This window comes from Talpa occidentalis, unplaced genomic scaffold, assembly GCF_014898055.3.
Source record: "Talpa occidentalis isolate TD23 unplaced genomic scaffold, MPIMG_talOcc4v2.1 talOcc4.13, whole genome shotgun sequence".
Taxonomy (NCBI): domain Eukaryota; kingdom Metazoa; phylum Chordata; class Mammalia; order Eulipotyphla; family Talpidae; genus Talpa; species Talpa occidentalis.
This window is the reverse complement of record NW_023601322.1, coordinates 29,324,075-29,350,650: the sequence shown is the minus strand read 5'-3', so window position 1 is coordinate 29,350,650 and position 26,576 is coordinate 29,324,075. Positions and strand designations below refer to the sequence as shown.

Here is a 26,576-nt window from a genome sequence, read left to right as displayed (position 1 = left end):
CTTTGGCATCCTTCAGTGTTTATGCATTAATGTATGGATTAAGCCTCTAAAAATCTCGCGTTTAACTTGTATTTCTATAAGTAAAATGAAATTTTCTTGCTTACACAAATAGGACTCTAAAAAGATGCTAAGCTTAACCAAACAGCTGAATTTTCCTGATACATCTGACTGACTCTGCATGACAGTTTCACTTAATTCAAAATTTCAGATTTGTACTTTTTCCATGGAATTCAAATGTGAAATGTAGAACTCTGAAAATCATTTTACAAAAAGGCAGTAACATAGTTTCCATTTTTATGTCATCAGCAAGTTAGAAATAATACCATATGGCTTTCAGCAATTAAAATAACTAAGCCTGTGACAGTATAATTATACTAAGGGCAAATGAGTCTTTCAGATAAGGCAGAGGATAATGGTCTGACCCCAGATTGCATTTGTTTTCTCCTTCACTCTACCCTCCTTTGAAGAATTACAAGAGATGTGCTAGACAGAGAAAGGAAACAAGAAAATAAGGAGGGACTTGCCATCGTGGAGAGAGTGGGGTTCACAAGAGTTGAAATACAGCAAATGAAAATCATTTCTTGCCTTTTCAAGGAAGGACTTTTTTTACAGTTGAATTTGTTGGAACAAGTCCTCTTACTCTCTAAATTTCCCATACATGAGGAGATCTTTACGAGGTAAAGTACTGGATGCTCGCCTAGAACAGTGGTGCATAAAACAAAGCTGGGGCGTGAATGTGCATCGGAATTACCTAGAGGGCTGATAAAATTTACATCGTTGGCCTCAGATTTCCTAATTCAGTAGATCTGGAGCCCAGGAATGTGCACTTCTGACAAGTTCTGAGCTGAAGCTAATATTGCTGGGCTATAAAACCACCAGCTTACTGGACTTTTCCTTTCTCTCAGTGAGGAGGTGGTTATTTTTCATGGAAACCTACACTTTATTATCTTACTACTGGAATTGATTCAGCTATTTAAAATCGTGAAGCAAGTTACAGACTTCAGTGTTGGTCTAGAGCACAGATTATTAAAATGTGGTCTCCAAACCCAGTGGAACCAACATCAAATTGTTAAAAATATAAACTATCAAGGCTTATCTCAGAAACACTGTCATATAATAAGCCCTCCAGGTGATCCTGATGTTCACTCAAGTTTGAGAACCACTGCCAAGCAAAAAGAATATCCTTTGGCATTTTTCTCCACTGTCCCATCACTGAATATTTCCAGTGATTTCTCTCCCAAGTTCATTCATCTCTCCCCCGCTTACTCCATATCCATTTAATTAGATTCACAAAAAATAATCTACACACTTCAAAAAGAACATAAAACTTTATTAAGAACATCTTATATTGTCATCAGATACAGCCAAAGAAAAAGGGGTAAAGAAACAGGGAAACTCATCTTCCCGTGTGCTATTGCCCCCTCACAACAGATTCATGTGTGGATGGCTGGGATTACAGTGGCAACAAAAGCTCTGTATAAATAAATGTGGTAACACAATACTTCCTTTTTTTAATACTGAGAAGAACTGGGTTTACACTAAAAAGCTTTGATATAGTGCAACATCTATGAAACAAGACTACATCTTTAGGTGCTATTAGAATTACAAAGCAGTTTAGAAGCTTTATATTACCTCAAGTACTGTAAATTTTTAGAATGGAAAATCAGGTTGTTCGAAATATCCCAATTAATTTGTACTTTTGAGTTTTTTCTTTCTAAAGATTTCTCAGACTCAGTTCAATAGCTATACTGTAAGAGATGAGAAGCTTACCTACCCTAACAAATGACAAACAAGCTTTGTTTTTAATTTTGCAAATCAAGATGTTATCCCAGTTTATGCTGATTATGAAGGAATTCTTATGGAAAACCCTACTTCAGAGTGCATGTGAGAAAAGATAACAAAATAGTTGCATCTGGACTAGTTTTCCTAGAGGGGGGAGGTTGGCTATCGAGTACAGCTGATTTTCTCAGACTCCCAAGTACCCCCATTATTTATTTATTTTTTTTTTTTACTTACTGTAATGATGGAGCAGAGGGAAGGCCAAGGAGTCTGTTCAAATTGCCACTCCAGACAGCTCTCTGCACTGTTTGTGGAAAAAAGAGTGATGGTATCCATTCAAACCACAGTACCCCTACTTTTCTCCTGAGGAGCCAAGCCAAACTACACTCAAAGATGCATGATTTGGTTCATATGAACAATGGAAAAACTCATGATTTATAATTTGGTATTATCTTGCCTCCGCATAACCCCATTTCTTCAGAAAAGATAGTCTACCTTTTAGAAAGGAAGACTATTTACTGCTAAGGCTTATCACGTTAACTATCATAAACAAGGCTGAAAACTAAGCCAGATGCTATCATTCATGTTTACAATTGGTGAATTAAGCAACAACAGGGTTTGTGAAGAAATGGTCAAAGAATGGGATTGGGGTAGGATTCAGGTTGAGTACTATCATCACAAATCACGTCAAGCTCTTTAAAAAAATAACGCATTTTTATCATAAATATTTAGTGCAGATACTGGCATGAAAATCAGTATCTAAGTCAGAAGTCTGCCTTAAAATGGTGAAAATATTTCAATAAACTAATAGATTTTAATCTTCTCAGGACTACATATAGCTTATAAATTAGTTTTAAATGGAAAAAATATATTTAAAATGAATCAATCACTATTTTAGCAGATCATAAAGTCAAGATATTGCAAATAAGTTAACATAAAAGTTTTTGCTTTCACTTTAACATCAAAAACTTACTTGCTAGACTTTTATAATAGGCATAACCAGGTTTTCTAATTAATTGTGCACTTGTTACCCTCCCTCTCCACAATGCTCTTTTTCTTGTATTTCCTACACCTGGAGACAGGTACACAAGACAGAGACCCAATGTGTGAGTCCGGCTGCTGCACAACATTTCCTTACAGTGATGTTACAAATGCTGGTCAGGATCTAGTAGTAATTTGTCAAACATATCACAAATACATTCGTGGTTAAGTGGATTAGATTCCGAGGTGAGCTTTCTGTGGCATTCACAGGGAACTTAAGTACTGCTGTTTCTCTGAGAAAGTTGTGCCCAGAGTCCCAAAGTTAACTAAAAACTGAAATATCAGCCAAGTTTGTGTGGGGAACACTTATATGTTTCCGTTTTGGAGAGAGGTCAAACTGTTGAAAGTAATGTTTTCAGAACTATAAGCTATAACAAACATTTGCTTTCTCCTTCACATATAAATTCATTTTCACTATATCTAATGCTGAGAAAGAAAGAGTGAATCCATTAAAACTAGTGAGACATAATTGGCTTGTGGGATTTAAGAAATGTTTTATTGACTATCTAATTTGAATCTGCTTACACAACAAAAAGAAAAAGATCTAATATGTAATGAATGAGAAAAAATGTTTATCCTAACTTATTGCGTACAAATCCACAGCTTAACAATGTGATTTTAAAAGAAAGCACGAGACCATGCAACTGCTCTAACACACAGGGCTAGAAATAAAAGGTAAAAAGTACATTTGTTTTGGTAATTCTAAATATACAAATATAGTATTTACCAGATCTACCCTGTAGTATAGCACTGCTTAATTTCCAAATATACAGGCATTCAAAAACCTCAAAGAAATATTAAAAATGTTCCAGGCTATTTTACTGAACAATAACATTATGTTTTTGAGCTAACAGAGCTAAAAATACTATTTTTGGAGTTAAATGGCTAAGGAAGTAATGAAAATATTATTTTTTGTTTATTTTAATCCCACAGATGATTTTGTTAGAGATCAATTATGTTAAAAGAAGACTGATGTGATAAAGAGAAATCAGTTCCAGAATCAAAGTTGTCTTCTTGGTAGAATGTCACAATTTATAACAATTCCCAAGCATATTCATATTAATCTACTCAAATAATTCTTAACAATTTATCGAGGGGACCCCTATTTAACATTATTTATTCTACACTGGCAGTTGGAATGGAATCCCTATAGTGTTAGTGTGGATAGTTCTCTAGGCTCTGATCTACCGCTCAAAGTAACATCCATGTTTAGGGTTGTTACGCACCTCGGAGGGATAAAGAATCAAAGGCATTGAGAGGCACAGAACTGATATTTTGGTCAAGAAGGGGGAGGATTAAGTCGAAACATTTAGTCCCTTCTACAATCAAGTCCTAACTATACCATAAAAAGTCTCAACCAAATCCTGATTAGTTCTTACCCTTTCAGAATTACATACTATACAGTGATTAGATACTGAAGAAAATAAAAGAAACATGAAAATACATGAAGAAATAGAAACATGGAATTTCTCACAAGGCCCTGAATTAAAAAAAAAAATTTACAAAAGATCTTCTGAAAATAATCACTATTTGTGAGCTTATTAATACAGAGACCACCACTTTGTTTAAACTAAGTTAACTTACCAATAAAATAGTAAACAAACCAACATTTTAAACAATTTTATAAATTACTTGTCATTTTTTTGTTAGTGTCACTCTCTCAACAATATACAAAAATAACGCTACAGGACTATCCACCTAACCTGTCTCCATTTCTTGCAAAGTCCTGGGCCCTGGAAAGAGACTGGTCGTCAATCTTCACTGTAGATGTCCCCCGCAAAGGGCAGGTGCATGTGGCTGCCAGTGACATTGGGCAATCGAGATAAGTCTGGCAGGCTCTGGATCCGGGACCTGAGTTCTTTGCGCACCAGGGAAACTCTGGCTAACTTGCGCTTGTATTCCTGCAACATCAAATCACTTCCATTAGCATTGTGGGTGTTCAGAAAAGAGCTCTCTAGCTAACAAAGCTCTGCATAAAATCTGGTACTAGACTCAGTTCATGATAAATTCAAAAAAGATTATAATGTGATCTTTAGGATCAAAAGAGGGCCTTTGAAAATATACCACCAGGTAAATTCTATTATGAAAAACCACAAACTTAACTTGTTGTTTCACACCTATAAAGAGACTAACATGTTAATATACTTAACTGCAGCAGAGAAGATTTGTAGGTATCCCTGAGTTTGGGATAAGAAAAATTACCTATTTATTTTCACAAAACTAAACTGAAATGTAACATTGTTTTCAATTGTGAATCCTGGTAACAAACCACAGGAGTACTCAGTACCTGTGAGATTTTCCTCCAATAGAAACCAGTTGTTTCAATATTACATTAGTTATTTTTTATAGCAATCATGAAATACTATTTATCACTACTTTGAAAATATGGTGATAAGTTGAGGAACCCACTAAATGTTATTTAATGTGTCAATAAAAAAAGCACATATTATTGCACGCATTTTATTATTTAAGTACTATATTCTACTATAACTTGTTTCTTTGTAATGCTATGCATTTTATTTTCTACACTTAAAAGATTTAACTTGAAAAAGAGCCAAAGCCTTCATCAGACAACCAGAGATTTCCAATAGCACACAGAAGCAGACGGTTGCCCAAGATGTCAGATTGGAAAACAATCCATAATCATGTTTGGTTTTGAGAAAACAGTCCATTTTCTGTAGTGGGAATAAATCTTCTCAGGGGAAGTTTTCAGACTTCCATATGGGAAGAGAGAGGATCCTTTTATACTACATCACCTAATAAAATTTTAAGTGGGAATCCAGAAAATGGGTATTCTTCCTTCTAGAAAGACTATGACCTTTTCTCTCCCTCTAAGGCTGATCTCACAAACAAAACAGAGCAGGTGAGTGATAAGCTTTACATTGTGTAGAAAGCCTATCCACAAAGGACTCTTCTGTCATATTTCTAAACTCAAGCACATCAAAATCAACCATGATATTCTAAAGAGAATTCATATTTTTCAAGAGAACTCCAGTTCCCACTACATATCAAGTAAAGGAAAATCTCTGAAACTGGGTCCAGAGCCCACAAATTTTGTAAAAACTGCCAAAATACAAATACACAGAATTGTGAACCATTTCTCTACAGGTTTTGTGCCTAAAGTGAAATCACTAGTGAAGTTTCTTTATACAGTTGACCCTTGAACAACATAGGTCCACAAGGCTTTTTTCTATCCACGCATTCTGAAGGCCATCTATAAGTTATGCATGGATATTTGACTGGGAGCTGTTATGCAAAGGTCAACTGTATTACTGAGTCTCCTCTTTCAAAGAAATATTCCTGGTAGGGAAAGGGATTTCTTAAACTTATTACAACATAATCGCTCTCAGGGAATGGGGGGAAGAAGTAATCTAGAGCATGAGGAATTAGGCACACTGTCAGAGGAAGCAGGCAAGGTTGAGAGCTAGAAAAGTTCATGGATAACTTGGGGTACATAACAGGGGTGTCAACTCTTGCCATGTATATATACATCCTGCATTTCTAATCTGTCATGAATGAAAATCAAGGTAAAGTAAAACAGAGTTTCATAGGAATCTATAATCTCAAGGGGAGATTTTCCACTTTCCTTCTCCCCTTCATCAGTGATACACACTGGAAAACCAGGTTTCAGCGTGGTAGCTCAGAGTGGTGTACAAGAGATAACCCCCAGAGCATTTTACACTCTAAGTGCATACCTCTCAGCAGGATCTCATTACACATCTCATTTTGCACTCATTTCTCCCTCAGAACATGCTGGCTTATGGGGGTAAAAACATATTTCCATCTGCTCTACTGTTCTTAGCTAAATCACTCTTGAATAATACCTAAAGCATTTTAGGGACAGCACGATATATTGGATGCTATTAAAACATGCTCAAAAGCAATTATTCTCTGTTCCTGTGGAAGCCAGATGTTTTGAGAAATGTCCCATCCTCAGTAGTCATTATTGCCCACCCTAATTTCTAGTATTCAGATAGTCTATTCTTCAATTGCTAAAAATATAAAATTTATCTTAATCCTTCGATTCAAATGAAAAAAGAGACTAGTTACAGAATGCAACAATGTTGCCAGTATTAATAAATGACAAAACTGGTAAAAGTGAACCAGGAAAGAGCAGCACACATACATGTATTTGGAAAGTTTCAAGCCTTTTCCTTGCTTTCCCAACAAGTGCATTGCATGCAGAAAATCAGTAAGGAAACACTGGCCTTAAATGACCACTGGAGCAGATGGACTTAACAGATATATACAGAACATTCCATTCAAAAGCAACAGAACACACATTCTTTTCAAGTGCACATGGAACATTCTCATATTATCTAGAATAGTTCACATGTTAGGCCACACAGTATTAATAAATTTAAGAAGACTGAAATCATATCAAGCAACCTTTGCAAATACAATGATATGAAACCAGAAATCAAGAAAAGTGGAAAATTCACAAATATGTGGAGATTAAATAACATGCTACTGAACAACCTATAGATCAAAGAAATCAAAAGAAAAATTATTTTAAGACAAATGAAAAGAAAAATACAGAAACCAAAATATGTGGGATGCACAAAAAACAGTTCTAAGACGTAAGTTCATAACAATAATGCCTATATCAAGAAACAAAAATAATCTCAAATAAGCAATCTAACATTACACCTCAAGGAACTAGAAAACAAGTAACAAAAAGCTCAAAGTAGAATTAAGGAAATAACAAAGACGAGAGGGAAAATAAATGAAATAAAGGGAAAAAAGGACAAAACAGAAAAGATAAATGGAATTGTTTCTTTGAAAATATAAACAAAGCTGACATTAGCTAAACTCACCAAAAGAAAGAGGACTCAAATAAATACAATCAGAAATGAGAGGAGACATTGCAACCGATACCACAGGATCATTAGTATTAATTCTTTGAATGTTTGTATAGAATTCACCAGTAAAACCCTCTGGTCTTGGGCTTTTGGATTTTGGGAGGTTGTTGACTATTGACTCAATTTCCTTACTAGTAATTGGTGTCTTCAGATTTTCTGTTGATAATCCAATGTTAAGAGGTTCTATGTATCTAGGAATTTGTCAGGGCAATGCAAATCAAAACTACAATGAGTTATCACCTCACACTTGTTAAAATGGCTATCATCAAACAGATAAGAAATAGCAAGAGTTGGGAGAAAAGGGAACCCTTGGTGGGAATGTACACTGGGACAGTCACTATGGAAAACCTCCAGGGTGGAGATTCCTCAAAAAATTAAAATAGAACTACCAAGTGATCCAGCAATTTGATTTCTGGTATTGATCCAAATAAAACAAAAATCACTATCGTGAAGAGATACATGTACTCCCATTTTCATTGCAGTGTTATTTATAGTAGCCAAGATAAGGAATTATACTAAGTGACCATCAATGGACAGATAAAGTGTGCTGCTTAACAATATTTTGTTAATGGCAGACCATATTTACAACAGTGGTACCAATAGGCCATAGCTTAGGTGTGTGGCAAACTATACTATGTTTGTGTAATTATTCTCTATGATGTTTGCATACTGACAAAATCACCTAGCAATCCTAGCAATGCTATCTGTGACAACACATATGGTCCTCAAGGACATTAGGCTAAATGAGGTAAAATAAAGGCAACTACTGTATGACCTCACTTATATGGGGAATCCCAGAACCAAACTCATAGATAAGAGAACAGATTGGTGGATACAGGAGGCATGGCATGGGGGATGAGCAAAATGGGTGAAAGAGGGCAAAAAGACTTAAAACTTTCACCTTTGGGGATGTACTATGTTACTAAGGTGACCACAGAATACTGTGTTGCAGGTTTGGAAGTTGCTACAAAAAAAAATCTTTTTATTTTAAAGATTTATTTATGCATACAAGAGCTGGGGTACAGGCCAGAGGTGCGGGGGGTGAGAGGATTCACCAGAGACAGAGTGGAGAACAGAACAGGCAGATTGATTGAAGTACACTGCTGAGGGGAGCAGTGGGCCAGTCAAGAGAAGTCTGCTTCGCCATGTGGGCAGCTCCCTGGCTGGCGGGGATCGAACTCGTGCTGCAGAGGCTGCGAATTGCTTCATAGTGCTGTGCTTAACCCTTTGTGCCACCAGGGGGGCCCCCGAAAAAGCTTTTTTTTCTTTTATTTTTTTTTACATTCTAAAAGGTCAGGTTTATTAGAAAAAGGAGAGAAAAAGAGATACCTGCACGGCCACAGGGAGAGCTGCTCTGCTACGAAAGATCTTAAAAGTTCTTATCTCTCTCTCTCACACACACACACACACAGACTTTCATAACTACATATGGTGACAATGTCAATTAATCTTTTTGTTAACTGATACATTTCTCAGGGTAAACAAATGTAGAATCATTCTGTAGTACACCTAAAAATAATGTTGCGTGTTAATTATACCTCAATAACAGGAACCAAGTAAAATTAACCAGAGAACCAGTTCCTGCCTCCAGAAATTCTTTCCTTTCCATCTTACCCAACTTTATCTAGCCAATATTTAAAAATTTAATAGGCCCATAAATATTGGGTCTCCCTGGTGGCGCAAGGGGTTAAGCACCACACTATGAAGCAATCTGCAGCCTCTGCAGCACGAGTTCGATCCCCCGCTGGCCAGGGAGCAACCCACATGGAGCAGCAGACCTCTCCTGACTCGCCTGCTGCTCCCCTCAGCAGTGTATTTCAGTCAGTCTGCCTATTCTGCTCCCTACTCTGTCTCTGATGAATCCTCTCACCTCCCGCATCTCTGGCCTGTACCCCAGCTCTTGTATGCATAAATAAATAAATCTAAAAAAAAATTTAAAAAAGACCATACCTATTAGGTACATACTTCAATGAGTGTGTGTGTAAAGAAGCACGTGTATGTGAATGCATACATGTGAGCAATTCATCTATGTAACAAAACCTTGATCCTGATATAGGCTGGATTTAGAATCCCAGGCTTCCTCATGCCACCCCTCCAAACTTTAAATCACTATTTTCCAAAATTCAGTTAAATGACATCCTTCATATGTCTTTACTACCAGTCAGCTATATTCTTGATATTTAAATAAACTCAGCTTATTTACATGAAGTAAGATTCATATAATCAGACATGTTGCACCTTGTTTATGTGCTAGCTTTGGATTTGACTCATATTAAAATAAACATATAGCTATGACAATAAATTGTCCTGAAGCAGCACACAGATACCACTTTGAAAAACAATGCTTTATCTTATCCTTATCAATTGTTTACATGAGTCACTTTACTTCTCCCTCACTATCCCCCTTATTCAATAAGAGCCACGTTTCTGTCCTTAATTGATTCACCCCTTACTTGCCACTGTGATCACTACCACCACAAGACAGGCATTATTTCAGTCTCTTGCAACTCTCAAGTCTGACCAGATTTTTTAGATCCAGTTTCAAAGATTCACTTCCATCTATCATATCCAAGCCTCTCCACTCTGCAAAACTTTTAGCCATGTTTTAGTGCAGATAAATTTTCATATTTTCTAGAAACATCCTCAGTTCCTGCCTGCCATTCTCACTCCTGGCTGCCAGCTGAAACTATCTCTGTGCTGTTTTATTTACACATTATTTATGCATCCATCTCCATCTCAAGGACAGGAATCTTTATAAAAGCCATGGTACTGCAACATTATTGAATCAAGGGCCTCCGTAAGATGCAAGGGGTCTGAGCACTATGACACTATCAGGAGCCACTGCAGGAGCCACTGCAGTAAGAGTTCCATCCCGGGCCAGGGAGCTGACCCACCTGGCGCAGCAGACCTCCCCATCTCACCCGCTGCTCCCCTTAGCAGTGTATTTCAGTCAATCTGCCTGTTCTGCTCCCCACTCTGTCTCAGGTGAATCCTCTTTCTCACACACACACACACACACACACACACACACACACACACACACCCTCTGGCCTATAACACAGCTCTTGTATGCATAAACAAAATAAATCTTTGAGAAAATTTACTGAATCAGGGGGAGGTACAATTTTGTCTTGTATGTACAGCAAGTAGGTTAGAAATAGTTTGAAATCTGAACCACCATTACAGATTTACTTTAGTTAATACTGAGTATATACCAAGCATCCAAATCTGATATATTACTTAAGATCTACTTTAAGACCAAATACTGCCAAATTTTTCCTATTCCAGCCTCACACTACTGTGATGTTGTGACTTCAGCTATTTCTGAACTTAAATACTACTATAGACATACTGCTTGACTTACGATGGGGTTACATCCAAATAAATCTTTCACAAGTTGAAAATAACTTTAAGTCAAAAATGCTGATTGGAAGCTAGTGCTCCTACTGCTGCCCAACATCACAAGATTATCATGGTAGTGTTTACTCAATGCTTCCCAATTTCACACCATTGTAAAGTGAAAGAATTGTATGCCAAACCATTGTAAGCAGAGATTGTACTGTTTTGTAGTCTTTATATCTGGCGTGTTCCTGTGTCCTGGTGTGAACAGGTTCCCAGTCCCTGGGTGTGGTGGCAGGACTGGATGCCAGTACTGTCTCCTCAGTTTACTACCTATGTGATTGTAGGCAAGGAGCTAAGATTAGCTAAGCCTCAAACTTTCCTTTACAAAAAAAACACTGGTATCAGTTTTACAGGAATCTGAGGTATAATGTGGGAGTTTTGAAATTATGAAATGTTAGGTAATTCTGGTTATCATTCTAAGATAGAGCCATGTTGCTGTAAGAACAATGAAGAGAATAAATTTCCTGAAATTTGGAGTTCTTACGGGTTGACTCAGAAGCAGTTATAATTCCAGTTGCTTTAAATAACTATTTGACTGTAAGTATATGACTTTCCCTTGCAGATGCTAATAATTCTGCTCTCTTTCATACATGACTGTGACTTAAAAAAAACATATGGAGAACTTCAACTGTGTCCACATGTTATCTTTAGTGGGCATTAAGCAACTGCAAACATCACATCTATCCTTGCTTCCTACCCACTCCTTGAGAGAATACTTGGAAGAGAAAATTATGAAGCCAAAGAAAGCTCACTCCCGGTCCTAGCAAGCAAGCTGTGTAGCTTTTGTAGGAAGTATGTTTGAGCACAGTCCAGAGTTTAAAATACTCAGAAAACAAGGCTTCCTAAATGGTTTTCTTTTTTGACATCTATTTTAGTATGTCCTTCATCTCTCTTAAGATGTTGGCAAGTCTTTCTTAAGCAACTGTATTTAATATAACTCTGAAGAAGCTTTGATTCTCATCCGTTAGGATAATTTACATTACTTAATTTCACTTTTCCTACCCTGGTATTGGGGCTCTATACTAGCTAGGTGAGATAGGAAAAGTTAACTTAAGTATTAAGATTTTAAAACAAATTTTTAAAAACAAAGCAAGAAATTTCATTTTAGGGACTTCCTAAGACTGTGATCAGTCATGTCTGTTGTGATCTTCAGGGAACAGAGTACAAAGCAGGTGAAGATTTCAGTGGTTTGCCCTTAGTAATTTCATAGAAAACAAATACCCAAATTTAACTTGGGATATGATCCTGCTAGTGAGATTTTTAAAATATAAAACCTAATCATCAAATCCTTTCTCATTTCTCGTCACATTATCCTACACATCTCTGATGGAACCATTTTTACTTAAAAACGAAAAATTTTACCTTTTAGTGGGAGTTTAGTGTAAATGTGTCACTTAAGTCAATATTTTTTAGGTCCTTTCAAAGGTTATTATCATTCTCTTAAATAACTATTCTCTTAAGTACAGTAAACGTTTATTTTTAAAAATAGCCTTGAAATAATTCCCACCTGTTAATAAGTTACAATTCTATGAGTGCAGAGTGTTCATTAGCCTTCTATATTGTTAACAAGTGACAAAAACAAACCAAAACAATCCCAAATGCCTACCTATTCTGGGTTTTGAAGTTACTAAACTGCAGTGATAATAATTTTATTGCTGTAAATAATTACATTTCTACATTTCATCTAGCACTCTAAAACCCTAACCAAAATTTTGATGTGCTAACTAAAGGTCAACCATTGTAATAAGTACCTCCTTTAACTTTCATAGGTAGAGAGTATTATCCTTGCATTATAGATTATGAAAGGAAATTAATCACCTAAGAAACTTCTCCCAAAGTTAGCAGATAGGGGCAAAAAGGAGATTTAACCTAAACCATCCTCATGCTTAACCATTATACTATCCTGCTTCTCATAACTTAGAATTTTTACTGAGCTGAATATTTGAAGGAGTATGTTATCAAACATAGGATCACCACAGTGATTGGACTAGCAATATGTCCCTAAAACGCAAAATGCAACTGATTTGGATTAAGGCAGTCTAGTTCTGCCATTAGAGTATCTCTGGAATCCTCAGTAGTGTAGAAATTTCATTTTCTTATGAATAATAGAAATGGGGGCTGAGATTAAATAAAAAAAAAAAGAGGAACCAGTAACTGTAATAGTAACAACAACATGGAAAAAGACACAAAGGAAACAAGAAAAAGCAAGGATTTAGTTCAACAGTTGGATCAGGACTGCTGTCTAGCATTCCAGGGAATCTAATCATTATCAAGTTTGACAGGGGTGGGGGTGAAGAGTGAGTGGTGAGTGATAATCCAGGACCTCATAGGACACATATAACTTAGACCCTTTATTAAGCAATTTCAAACTCAAGTGGGGAGAAGGTATTTAAGAATGTTACATCCCTGCTCAATCCTCAATACTCTCATGTTGAGAGTGAAGTTCCAGGAGTAGACTAAGATTTGTACCATTGCCCAAAAATGCTGAAACACATATTTTTGCTGAATACCTACTAACATCTTCCAGAACTAATAGTTTGAGTAGAACATTCTTAGGTAAACATTAGACTCAACATTTCTCTCATCTTTCATCTTGACCATCTCCAGCAACAAATTCATTATTTATCCTTCACTTTTGAACACTCATTGATGGATATTAGTATTCTAGATAAGTGGTGTTTTTCAATACTTTTGGCCCCATTCTTTAATTGCTTGTGTGATTCTGCTTCTAAGTCCACTGTAATTGTTATCCTTGATAGAATGTTTTCACCCCTCGATTTTTTAAGATTTTGTCTTTTCTGCAGTTTAACTAACCACAGTCTGTAGTTTTGTTTGCTTTTTGATATTCTGCTTGGTTTTTGTTTCCTGTGTTTCTGGCATCAGTGCTTTATTCATGTCTGTCATTAATTTCGAAAATTCTTGATCATCAGTACTTCAAAATATATTTTTTTAAAGATCCACTTATTTATGCATACAAGAACTAGGGTACAGGCCAGAGGTGTGGCGGGGAGGTGAGAGGATTCACCAGACACAGAGTGGGGAACAGAACAGGCAGACTGACTGAAATACACTGCTGAGGGGAGCTCCAGGCGACAGGAGTGGTCTGCTGCGCCATGTGGGCAGCTCCCTGGCCAGGGATCAAACTCTGGTTGCTGCAGTGGCTGCAGACAGCTTCATAGGTTGTGTCTTAACCCCTTGTGCCACAGAGAGGCCCTACTTTAAAATATTTCTTCTGCTTCATTAGTTCCTTCTGATATTCCAAAGAAATACCTTTCCAAGCTGTCCCATAATCTTGAATGTTCTAGGGTTTTCTTCTTTCCTTTCTGCATTTCAGCTTGAGACGTTTCTATTGATCCAGCATCAAATCCCAGATTTTTTCCTTAGCTGCATCCATTTGAGGTGTCAAAGGCAATCTTCATTTGTCATTGTTTTTTATTTCCAGCTTTTGCTTTTGATTCTCTAAGTGTCTTCACCTTTCCACTTTCATCTACTCTTACAGTGTCTATTTTTCCATTAGAGACCTTAATAAAATATTCAACTGTTACAATTCCTGGCCTAATAAATCCAAAATATCTGCTGTAGTGAATCTCTTATGAGCCTTGTTTTGTTTCTTCAAATTGCTTTTTTGCGTTTTTAGCAAGACTTGTAATATTTTGCTAAAAGCTGAACTTGACGTATCAGGTAACTAGGAACTGAGGTTAAATAAGTTAGTGTTAAGTTTGCATTAATATGGCTAGGAGTTGCTTTGTGTTTAAGGTTTGCTGTATATGTAAATGGCAGAGGCTTAAACTATAAAATAGTAATTTCACATTAGACGGTCCTAACTGGCAGATTGGTCTTGTCACCTGTAATATATCCACTGTCCTAGTAATGCTCTCCCACATAAACTCAGTTCCCCTCTTCTGTTAGTTTTTCAAGCATTTTAAGATAAGTAGCATATAAATTATACCCGTCCCTCACTCTGACCTCTGATATCCCCAGTTCCCTCAATTGTTCAAGGTATTCTGCTTCTATTTCTTTTACCATCCTGATTCCTGCCTTTTGGTAATATAAATCTGGAGACCAACACAGAAACCTGGTGTCCAACATCCAGTGAAATAGAACTTACTCTCCATATACTGAACACTTAATCAGTAAAGCCTAACACTTTATAACAGCTATGTCACCATGTTGAACAATAGTTACATCATCAGTGCTTACTCCTCTAAAGTGATGCCAAGTCAGGGCCTCACAATATTGTAGTTAGCTCAGGGGCATCTAAATGTAACAACTGAGAGATGTTTTCAAATAGAGATACAGGGTAATGAAAGCAATACAAGATTTCACACTGATCCTCTTCCAACTTGCACTGATTATGGACCAATGATACTCAACTGCGAGCCATGGGGAAGTATCAGAGGCAACCCTAAATCAGCTTGCGTTGTAAGAAAATTTGCATACATATATGCATTTTTAAAACTCAAAAAGTTACGAAAGTTCATGTTCTTCTCATTCTATAATTTTCCTGTTTAAATATGCACTTTTTAATTAAACAATGCATTTAGCCAATAATTAAAATCTCAGTACAAATTAGAGTAACATTTACTGTAATATATCTAACACCTATCCAAATTTATCAATGAACTGTCTACTTAATATTTGTGCATTTTCTTGTACATAAACTATCTCAATTCTAACATGTATTAAATTTTATTAATCCTAAAAAAAACTACCAAGAATATTATATTAGAGTAAGATGACTGGCGTGTAGCAAGGTTCTAAGACCAGAAAGCAGCTTTGTTCTAGAGCAGTGAATTTCTCTAGAACTTCACTTAAACATTGGCCAGACTTGGGAGATGCTTTACAAAGAATGCTTGCTTTAGGAAGTTAAACCTGAGAGAACTTTACATTAATGTTCATCTAAATGAAATATAGTTCTCTTTATAGTTCTCTTTAAATTGTTGACTGATGGATAACTACTTAAGGGGTTCACATTTTAACAGTCTGATGTGTGTAATGATATCAAAATTATCAAGACTTAACTTCAATCTAACATGAATCTTACACTTAAAATGCAATGAATAGAATAATTAGATGGTATAGCTATCAATAATACCATTCCACCAATACATTAACATGATGTACTGAATCAATGGGATTTTTATTAAAAAATTAACTTCCAACATTCTTGATAGTAAACATCCTCTTGCTAGTTTGTCACAGAGACCTAGTTCTTTCAATAATCTAAGAAAGTATTTAACCTAGGTAGATAAATGGAGCCTTCTTTAAAAAAAATGCCAGTCACTTGAAAGGAAGGAAACAATTAAGTGCTGACCAGCTATAATGTTAAGATCAATTTCACAAACATTTTTAAAAGATAAAATTGCATATATGCAACTACCTAAAACAAAAATCAAAACAGAATAGGATGAAATACACCCAAATTTGAATGGCTGCTTCCATTCGTTGGCATATTCTTGAGAGTAGTCATTTTTCATGATTTTCCAAATTTTCTATAATAAACATGTATTGGTTTTATGATGGGAGATTTCTAGGCAAGGAAGGAAAAATTTAATCTCTGCATATTATTTTTGTAAGTTGAATTAAACTAAACTACCCAGAAGCTCTCAACTATGAGATAAAGGATAGAGGGAAAGTCACAAACACTGAATTTCAGAACTAGAATAGCTCTTATAAAACATTAGGATTGATATCTACATTTTGAAGATGACAAATGGACTCGATATCATAGGATTTCTTCAAGTTCACACAGTAAATTCTAGACCCATAACCCCAAATTCTCAGTTCATTATACTAATACTCCATACAAATTGAAGACTAACCTAGTAGTATTTGGCTATGTACAGTATGGCTATAATTGCTCATTACTCCACGTACAAAAATGTTTTGTTTTAAAGATTTTATTTATTTTTGCTTAGAACTGGGGTGTAGGCCAGAAGTGCGGGGGGTAAGGGTTCACCAGAGTAGGGAGCATTGCAGGTGGACTTACTGAAATACACAGCAAGAGGGAACAGCAGGTGAGACAGGAAAGGTCTACCATGCCATGTGGTTTAGCTTCCTGGCCAGGGATGGAACTCAGGCCGTAGTAGTGATAACACTGAGACTCAAACCTTAGACCACCAGAGAGGCCCACAAAATTGTTCTTAATCTATAGTTTTTACAAGACTAAAGGAAATATATTTATACATAAAATGTGTTATATATACAAAATAGCATACTGAAATGTTATCAAGAACTAAATGATTTCAATGTTTTTATTTTTATGTATTTTTAAAATTTCCCTTGTAGGTATATACTAATATTTATATGCTAAGCGTTCCTCTTTTAAAATAGTGTCTCCCTCATACAGATCACAAGCAAAAATGGGGTATTATAACACTACCTTGACATAGAGTAAATGCTAAGTATTACTATTTTGTAATTTTTAAAGATGTCCCCTACAATGACATTTGAGTGCAAAAGCATGGTTTCAGTACCAGTACAAAGGCACTGCTAATTTTTTACCCACATAATATATGTACATATTTCCTTGATGTATTACTAGATTTTATTCAAGAGGTTGAAGAATTCTGGGTATTTCAAAATTAATTAGCTATTAAAGGCTTTAAGAGCAAGGTTTCTTGGTGAGCAGGGCTTTTCGTCATTTTTTGCATCATAAGTATGAAGCTCAAATGTTGAGAATCAGGCTTACTGATTAGTCAGACAGGGGGACAATATGGAAGAGCAGGCAGAATGAAATCTCACAGGCACAGCCTAAGTCAGCATCCTAGAAATCAACCCAACCCACTAGCACTAGTCATTCAGATGCTCCATTAAACCCTGCAGGTGATCAACTGTAAGGTCTAGATATGAGTAAAGAGAAAAAGGCTCAGCCAGCATGATACCAGATGCAAGATAGAACACTACATTCTGACAGCATGAAGAAAGTTGTACTATTTGCAGCTCTCACTGTTTCCTTTTCCTTCCCAATTCTCCATCTGTTTTTTCTTCATCTTGTTCTTCTCTTCTCCACTTTGCTTTTGTCCCCTTGCCCTATCAGGGAACTCAAAAAAGCAAATACTGTCGTCATTTAGAACTATACCGTGAAATATTCAGTTCTGCACCATCTACAGGATATCTTCAGCTATTGCACAAAGCTAACTTTGTGTGAAATGTATAATAAACACTATATATAGATAAACCTCAACAGCTTTTTTGATACTAAATTCAGGTTCTCTGATGCTACAGTCAGCATCAGCTTTGAACAGCACACTGTGGCGTTACGCAAGTGCTGATACTTATGATGAGAAACAACAATGGGAAATCAGACATGCTGAGAGTGGCAAATATTTAGGTCCACTCAAGATACTCCCTGGACCTCCGCTGATTGGTTGAATGTTCGACACTAAATGAAAAGGAGAGCGGAATTTTATAATTCTGAATTGGGATTCAGCATCAATAAATGTCAGTGATCCAAATGCAAAAAGAATTTCACGAATGCAAAGAGGATCACAGTACTTCCTTCTATTGCATGAAAAGACAAAAGAATAGCAAACTGTTACACATCTTTTCCTTGACAGACTGAAGGGAAGTTGATGAGACTGCCATTAAAATCAGCACTGCAATCTCCAGCTCAGTTCACTAAAAAACTGAATTCTTCCCAAACTGAAGATCGGATCTTCCTTGACTACTAAGTGTTATTCCTATTTAGCTAACAGAATGAGCTATTAATTTAAAATTGAAGTTTATATTTAATTATGTCTTTACTAATTTTACATTTCAAATAATATATAAAGGCTTCTAAAAATCATGATTATAATAACTTTATAATTAAAAAAAAACTCCCTGGGGGAAAAGTCCCTCATAGTATACAATTTTGTTCCTAAAATTTAGTGTAATTCATTTTATTCACCTTTTAGGGAATGTATTATGTGCAAAGGTAGACCACCAACTTACTTCATTAAGGTTAAACTTCAGCACAATTTCAGTTTTCAAAAATCTCCCAAATTATCTCACTTGTTCTCCTGTTCCATTTTAATCTCTCCTCAGAATTATAGCTTTGACACTGCTATTTACCGTTTCCTTGCCTAGAATCCCTAAACATTGCTTCATCAAAATAAAAAAGTAGTTTCTAGTTACATGGCTGAGAGGAAACCCGCTTTTATGATGAATATCAGTTAGGAGCAGGGCAAGGATCTCCATGTATTTAGGCATTTTTAACAGTTTATATTGTGCTGGTTTTCCTATTAACTATTTCCAAATGGAAAGCTCTTCCCTATAAGCCTGCTATCTTAAGTAATTTCTGAAAATGCTGTGTGGTTTCAGGGATGCTTTTTATATTTACGTAACTATAAAGTACACATACAATCTGCTTGGGTTGTCATTAAGTCCTTAAGATCTAGCTTGCATCACAGCAGTGATAGGTTTTCCAAATAGAAGATCCCTATCACTCCTGGGTACTCCCCAGGGTCCAGAAGGGACTCTGCCCTTTTACTCTTCCCCAAGTTCCCACACAGTTAAGACTCCTCATCACTTCTACCTGGGCCAAGACAAAGAGGACACAGATGTTGACCCTTCCAATTGTTTCCAGTGCAGAGCCCTCAGTCACTGTGTGTTGTTCCAATCTCCTGCTTCCAGGTGTCCCATTTTGTGTAAACGCATCTATTCTTCAAGGGTACACACCAGGAAATGGTTTCTTTCTTCATTTCCTGTAAGTGTATGTCCATTTGAGATAGAGCTGACACCCATAACATTCCTTCTCTTATTACAGCAAAGTTTATTTATACACATCATATACAGTAAATTTAATTTCTTCATTTCTTATGTATCTATTTCTCTAGCTATATCTCTCTTTTAAACAATCTTTATCAAACATTATAATGGAACTTGCTGTACTATCCAACACAGTAGCCAAATGCCACACATGAATACTGAAAACTGAAACATGGCTAATGTCAAGAAATTTTATTTTAAATTTTAATTTCAGTATCAATTTAAATAGCACATGTGGCTAATGGCCACCCAAACAGCACAGCTGTGTAACTTTACATTTCACCTCAATGTCTCCATTTCATGTCACTTCTTCCATTCAATTTCACCCTCTTCATTAATTCCCCCTCATTATAGCTTTATATTTATGTAATAGATCTGTAACATAATATATATTTACATACATCTCATTATATAGTTCTATAATAGACTATACTAGGTTTTATATGTTTATTATTGTATTTAATACATATTTTCTGTAAGTTCTAGGAAGAGAAAGAAGATGCATCTCAGTCTAACATCTTAAAATAGAAGCCAAGGGTAGAAAGTCTAAGCCCCTATTCTGCTTTTCTCTAGAGTAAAATTCTAAGTCAGGCAAGGAACACTGTGTACACCACACCTAAACTGAACCATGTCTCTTAACACATCAATTATATTCTACAATACTGGGTTGAAAGGTAGAAAACACTTTACGCTTACCTGATTTCTTAGATAACTGCTTCCAAGAAAACGTAAAGAACTACCAAAAGGGTGAATACCAACACTATACCTAAAGTTGAAAAGGTAGATTCCATGGACAGACAAGTAGGTCTCATGCATCTAAGTCACAGTCTCAAAAAAATGACTGAATGTATTTAAAAGAACTTAAGAAACCAGGTGCAATCATTGAGATGCTAAAAACATAATTAGCAATAAACACACTTCCTTCATGAGAGGGCTATAGATATAAAAATACTGCAGGTATCTTACTCTTTTAGAGTACCTCTAGAAAGAAGACAAATTCAATGGTTAAATAAAACAGTATCAGCTAACTAGAAAACCTCCAAGTTGTTATGCTTTGACCTGAAACTTCTGAGGTACTAACTATATGTTGGGCAGTTTTAAGGACCCAGATCACTTATTTCTCCTAATAACCCTATAGATAATGTAACTATTATACCTACTTTACAGACAAGGGAACTGAGGTGTAAGGTCAAATGCCTGGTCCAATATCACTGAGTTAGTAAGAGGTGAAACCAGAATTTAAACTTGGGCAAAATCCAGTTCTAGACTGATCGAAGATCTAAGACCAAAGTCAAAGGAGCAACATTTTCAACCACAAGTTTATGTATGTTTCTGGCCTTAATGCTACAGAATTTAAAAAAAATATATATCTTTAACTTAGAATATATCTTTAAGAACTTTGTAGATTTCAAAGAGAATCAAAACAAGAAATGAAAAAAGTCAAAATATGGGCCTCCGCGGTGGCGCAGCGGTTGAGCGCTGGGCTGCGAAGCTGCCCGCAGCCTCTGCAGCGCTGGTTTGAGGGTCCCACATGGCGCGCAGAACTCTCCTGCTGCACCCACTGCTCCCCTCAGCAGTGTATTTCGTCAATCTGCCTGTTCTGTTCCCCGCTCTGGCTCTGGGGAATTCTCTCACCCTCTGACGCTTCTGACTGTACCCAGTGCTTGTATAAAGAAATAAATAAATCTTAAAACAAAAAAAAAAAAAAGAAAAAAGATTTAAAAAAATTTCTATAGGCTGAGACATGACTCAATAATAAAGACATATTTTAAAAACTAATCACATAAAAATTGGATGAAGATTGCGAAGATTAGCAAATGCTGATGCTGAAAACAAACAAACAAGGTTTGAAGTACTCCCAAAATTAGCATGAGGGAAGAAAAATGTCAATACTACATGGTTAAAAATGAGTATACTCCATTAAAAAAAACTTAGAGTCTAGAAGAAAAAAAAAGCTCATATGCTACAAAAATAATGTCATAAATCATTTATGCTATCACAGAGTTTATTTCATTGTGAGGTAGGACAGGAATTTAGCACATAGGCTGCAACTCTCCCCACCTAGCCCCATTCACTAACTCTGAGGGGAAAAACAAAAGGCCTGTCTATACACATTTCAGAGTGAGGTGAACTAAACCATCTTAGGTAAGACTCTTTATCTCACTTGCCCAATGGGCACTACTGTTGTGAAACTCTAGCTGATGAAAAGTTATGATTCAGTGGTCATGCTAAACAAAACTGGTTAGAACCCATTCAGGACCACATCTGTGAATCCTTGCCCCCTCAAACTAAGAAAGTATTTCTATCAGCAGCCTCAAGACTAAAGGCTCTATTCTCTCTTGAATTTTTCCACACTCATTCTTGACTATGTACTATCACCTGCAATAAAGCTTACTTCTAACTCTCACATGAATTCTTTCCTACAGAACTAAAGAACCTCCCTTAGCACCCAAGGGCCCCATGAGTAGTACTTCAAATATTCTTTATTTACAGGATAAGAAATAAAAGACTCATAATGTACTTGTTAACTGAACACACTCTCAATGATAGAGCTGACTCAATAATCAAACTGAGGATTCAGGGGGCCTCCCTGGTGGCACAAGGTGTTAAGTCTAAGCACTATGAAGCTACCTGCCATCACTGCAGTACGAGTTCGATCCCCAGCCAGGGGGCTAGCCCACATGGCACAGCAGCTCTCCTGTCTCACCCGCTGCTCCCTTCAGCAGTGTATTCCAGTCAATCCGTCTGTTCTGTTCCCAACTCTGTCTCTGGTGAATCCCCTCACCATCCCATCTCACCACTACCTCTGGCCTATAACCCAGAGCTTGTATGCATAAAAAAATAAATCTTAGGGAAAAAAAAAAGTGAGGATTCAAATGTGGGAAGCAGTCCAATAGATTTTATTTTGTGAGAGCTGTATTAGTAATCACAAGTTTGCATTTAGTTTATATAGGTAAGAATAGTGAGTCACTGACTTAATGCAATCACTCCTGATAGATGGGCCTTCTAGTTTAAGTGGTCCAGACCTAAAAATATGCTGATGCTCAAAAAAAGGCAATACATAGATGAAAAGGGTGGGTGCCCTCTGTTAAATCTTTGTTTATCTGAAAGACCAGCTTTCACTTCAGGACTCGGATACCTGCATACAGGATGGAGCCAGTGAAGATAGCTATCTACTTTGCCTACTGAAAAGATCCTTTGATTCCTTCTCAGAGCCTGTTACTTTCCTCTATTTCCTTACATTAGCCTAAATCCATGGGTTAGGAAAAATAATCTAAAACTGGGGAGAGAAAAAGCATTAAGCACTCATTGGCAGTAACAAAAATGTAAGAATTCAACCAACGAAGAAGCTCCTATTAAGGTTCCTAAATAGCAGACAGTAGTTAAACAGAATTTTACATTTAAAATAAATAGATCCAAACTCCCAGTGACTTAGGCAAGTTCTGGAGGTTTAACTATTTTTATAGTACTTAAGGGCACTGGCAATCTTCACCTGTTGGGACTCCCAATAGCATAAAGAGGATCCAAGGATTACAATTACCAAATAAATGGGTGCTGGGTGTTGTGGTGGGTGTTCTGACCTAATAGAGGCAGGTCCCACAAAGGTCTGGGCAAACTGGGTAAACTCAAAAAACTCTGGCACTAAACATCTCCTCAGACAGATTGCCTTGGACTTGCCCTCAAGTTGCAAGATGCAACAACGAATCACTTCTTTCACAGAGAGGCAAAAAATTAAATCTGACAAGACAACCTCCAGCATTAGACAATAATCTTACATTGGACACACAGAGTTCTCCTTATATAAGAATAAGTGTGTAACAAAACAGCAGCAGCAGCAGCAGCATCAAAACCCATGAATAGACTTAACGAAAATGAGGAAAAATGGTGAGAAAAGGTGAACACAGAGAAAAACTCAGATGATACAATATACATATAATAGGAACTTACGAAGAAACTAAAAAAATTCAGAAGCAAAAATGAAAAGGCAACTTAGGCCTTCCTAATAAAAGGGCACATCAAATAACAAATAAAGTTAATGAAGTGTCCATATCCTAGCTTTATGTTCCAGTCAGAGTTGAAATGTGTAGGAGAACAGAGGAAAAGTTTGCTAAGACAAAATTAAAAACAGACCGAAGCACTGTGTATTAGGCCAATCTGTCCTTCATGGGTGAGCAGAAAGGGAAGCTACCCTCAGACACGCAAGGACTTGTACTGTACTTGTTATTCTTCATGACTTTCTGTCCTTCATTTTGACAGTTGAATGACTGTCATTTGCTTCAAAAACAAGCAGAAACAGAAAGCAAAAATAGTAAGAGAAATGATTCCTAACACACCATTAAAAGGACATAAGTAAGTCTTTTACAAACACAGCTCATCTGAAAGGAGGTGGTCTAGAAAACTAAGAGGTCTATATTTCACCGTATACATTCTATATTAATAGCAGGTTGTGATTTTTGTCTTCCATTCCTTAATTGTGGTATTTTCCACATTTTTTCTAATGCACGAATGTGTGTGTACATGCACGATTATATTTGTGCATATATTTGAACAAATATTTGAAAAACACACATATGTTTGAGTATATATTTGGGTATATTCTCAGAAGTGGGATCAATGTTTCACAGTAATTCTATTTTCAGTTTTTTGAGAAACCACCGTACCTTCTCATCCCACCTCCAGTAACTGCACTATTTTACATTCTTACCGACAATGTCCAAGCTTTGTGCATATATTGTGCATATATTTGAACAAACATATATACTTGAACAAGTACTTTTGTGAATCTTCTTTAAAAAGTATATAACGAATTTCTATCAACTATATATAAAATGGAAAAGACTACTCTCAAAACTGTGCTCCATTTACATAAAAAACATTCAAGCAAACATTAGCTAATTTGTCTCTCTCACTTGGGGAATTTTAAAAAATAATTTCCAGTACTAGATGTCTTAGGTATCTCCAAGCTCTAATAACAAGTAAAACTAAAACACTTTAACTTCACACAAGAAAAAAACAGCCTGATTAAAAACTAGAAAAAGGATTTGAATATGTCTAGTCTCTAATATAAGCAAATGACCAACAAGCACATGAAATGTTCAACATCACTTACTAGGGAATGCAAATTAAGCCACAATAGGATGTCTACCTCACACCCATTAGGATGTCTATTATCAATAAAATAGAAATAACTGTTGGCAAGGATGTGGAGAAAACAAAGCTTGGACACTGTTCTAAGAAAGCAAAAAATAGCGGTTACCAGTGGTGGGTTGGGATGGTTCAGTGATTTCTCAAAAAACTGAAAATAGAATTACTGTGTGAGTCACCAATCCCACTTCTGAGTATATACCCAAAAGCCTTAAAAGGACACAAAGAGACATATGCTATGTACCCAGTCCCATGGCAGCATTATTTACAATATTCAAAAGGTGGAAGCAACCCACATGTCCATCAACAGATGAGTAGGAAAACAAAATGGGCTATATATACCATAGAACATTATTTAGCCTTTAAAAGTAAAATAATTCTGTAACATGTTCTAACATGGAAGAACATAGAGGACACGATGCTAAGTGAAATATGCCTGTCACACTACAGAAAATACTGCATGGTTTCACTTATATTGGAGTAGTCAAATTCAGACAGAAAAATGCTGTCAGGGTTGGGGACAGTGGGTAATGGAAGTTGTTTTTAAGTTTCAGTGTTTTAGGATAAAGAGAGTTCTGGAGAGTTGACTGCAAAACAGTGTGACTGTACAGTTAACATAAATGCTCTGGAAATCACCCCTCCCAGGCCCAGAAAGGAACAAAGCAGAGATACCTTGCAAGGGCTTCAAAGTCAAAACTGACTTTCTGTTCTGTGAGGCAGTTATGCAAGAATCTGCAGCCTGAGGGTAAACCAGCCTTTCAATACACCCTAATGACCAAGGAGTCCAATAAAAATTTAAACAATGGGCACCCAGCCCTTGCAACTGCAGACACATTCTTTAGAAATTGGTGACTGCTCTTCCCTTAAGTGGCCTGAGGTGACCTGGTTATGTATTGTTACTCAGAAGACCTAGGAAACCCTATTAAGTCATGTAAATCAAGAGGGTCAAATCTTAACTGCCCAGGTCATTAAGGGTATGCATATCTGAAAAGCCCAACTCATCTAAAGACTGTCACTCTACAGAATATGTGCCACTTGTCACAATGGAGTTGACACATTCAGGTTGTCTCAAAATTTTAGAGCTCATGGTCAAATTAACCTGTGTATGAGCTCTCCCTGCCACACTGAGATGATCCTTATTGAAAAAGAGCAAGCAGTTCCTAAACCAGAATCATGTTGCGCAGAAGAAAGGTTTTACAGAGGAAATGGAAAAAAAAAAAAAAAAAAAAAGCAGCAGAAATTTATGGCCCAGAAAAAAATACTACATAAAATAAATGCATATAAAAGCAAGAAAAAAAATACAAAACAAAAATCAGGAAATGATCAGACCCCAGCAATTGCCCTCCTTTGTGCATAGATAACATCAATATATCTTTAGGTCAAAACAAAGTAAAACCCCCAAGCTCCCTGTGAAGAATATTATATTCTTTAATGACTGTTTTTGCTTATGTAAACTAAACTAGAATTTGCTAACGTATGATTGTTAAAACAGTTCTCAGAGTAAAATCTGAGAAATTCTTGGGCTAAAATCCTTACAACTGGCCTCCCTAGTGGCACAGGGATTAAAGTCTCAGTACTATCAAGCTATCACCAGCC

At 36.4% G+C, this 26,576-nt stretch overlaps 1 protein-coding gene across 2 annotated transcripts in view; it reads right to left on the bottom strand.

Annotated features, from left to right (window-relative positions):
• Positions 1 to 1,206: 1,206 nt before the first annotated feature.
• The window catches only part of RPRD1A (regulation of nuclear pre-mRNA domain containing 1A), a 67,127-nt gene continuing 41,757 nt past the window's right edge, over positions 1,207 to 26,576 (bottom strand). Inside the window, exon 7 of one of the 2 annotated variants that reach the window (XM_037508648.2) lies at positions 1,207 to 4,721. In XM_037508648.2, the coding sequence (XP_037364545.1) occupies positions 4,572 to 4,721 (150 nt within the window). In that variant the 3' untranslated portion in view covers positions 1,207 to 4,571. Of the gene's footprint in view, positions 4,722 to 17,339; positions 19,772 to 26,576 lie in introns of those variants that run through there. The other variant, XM_037508645.2, reaches the window with a different exon arrangement.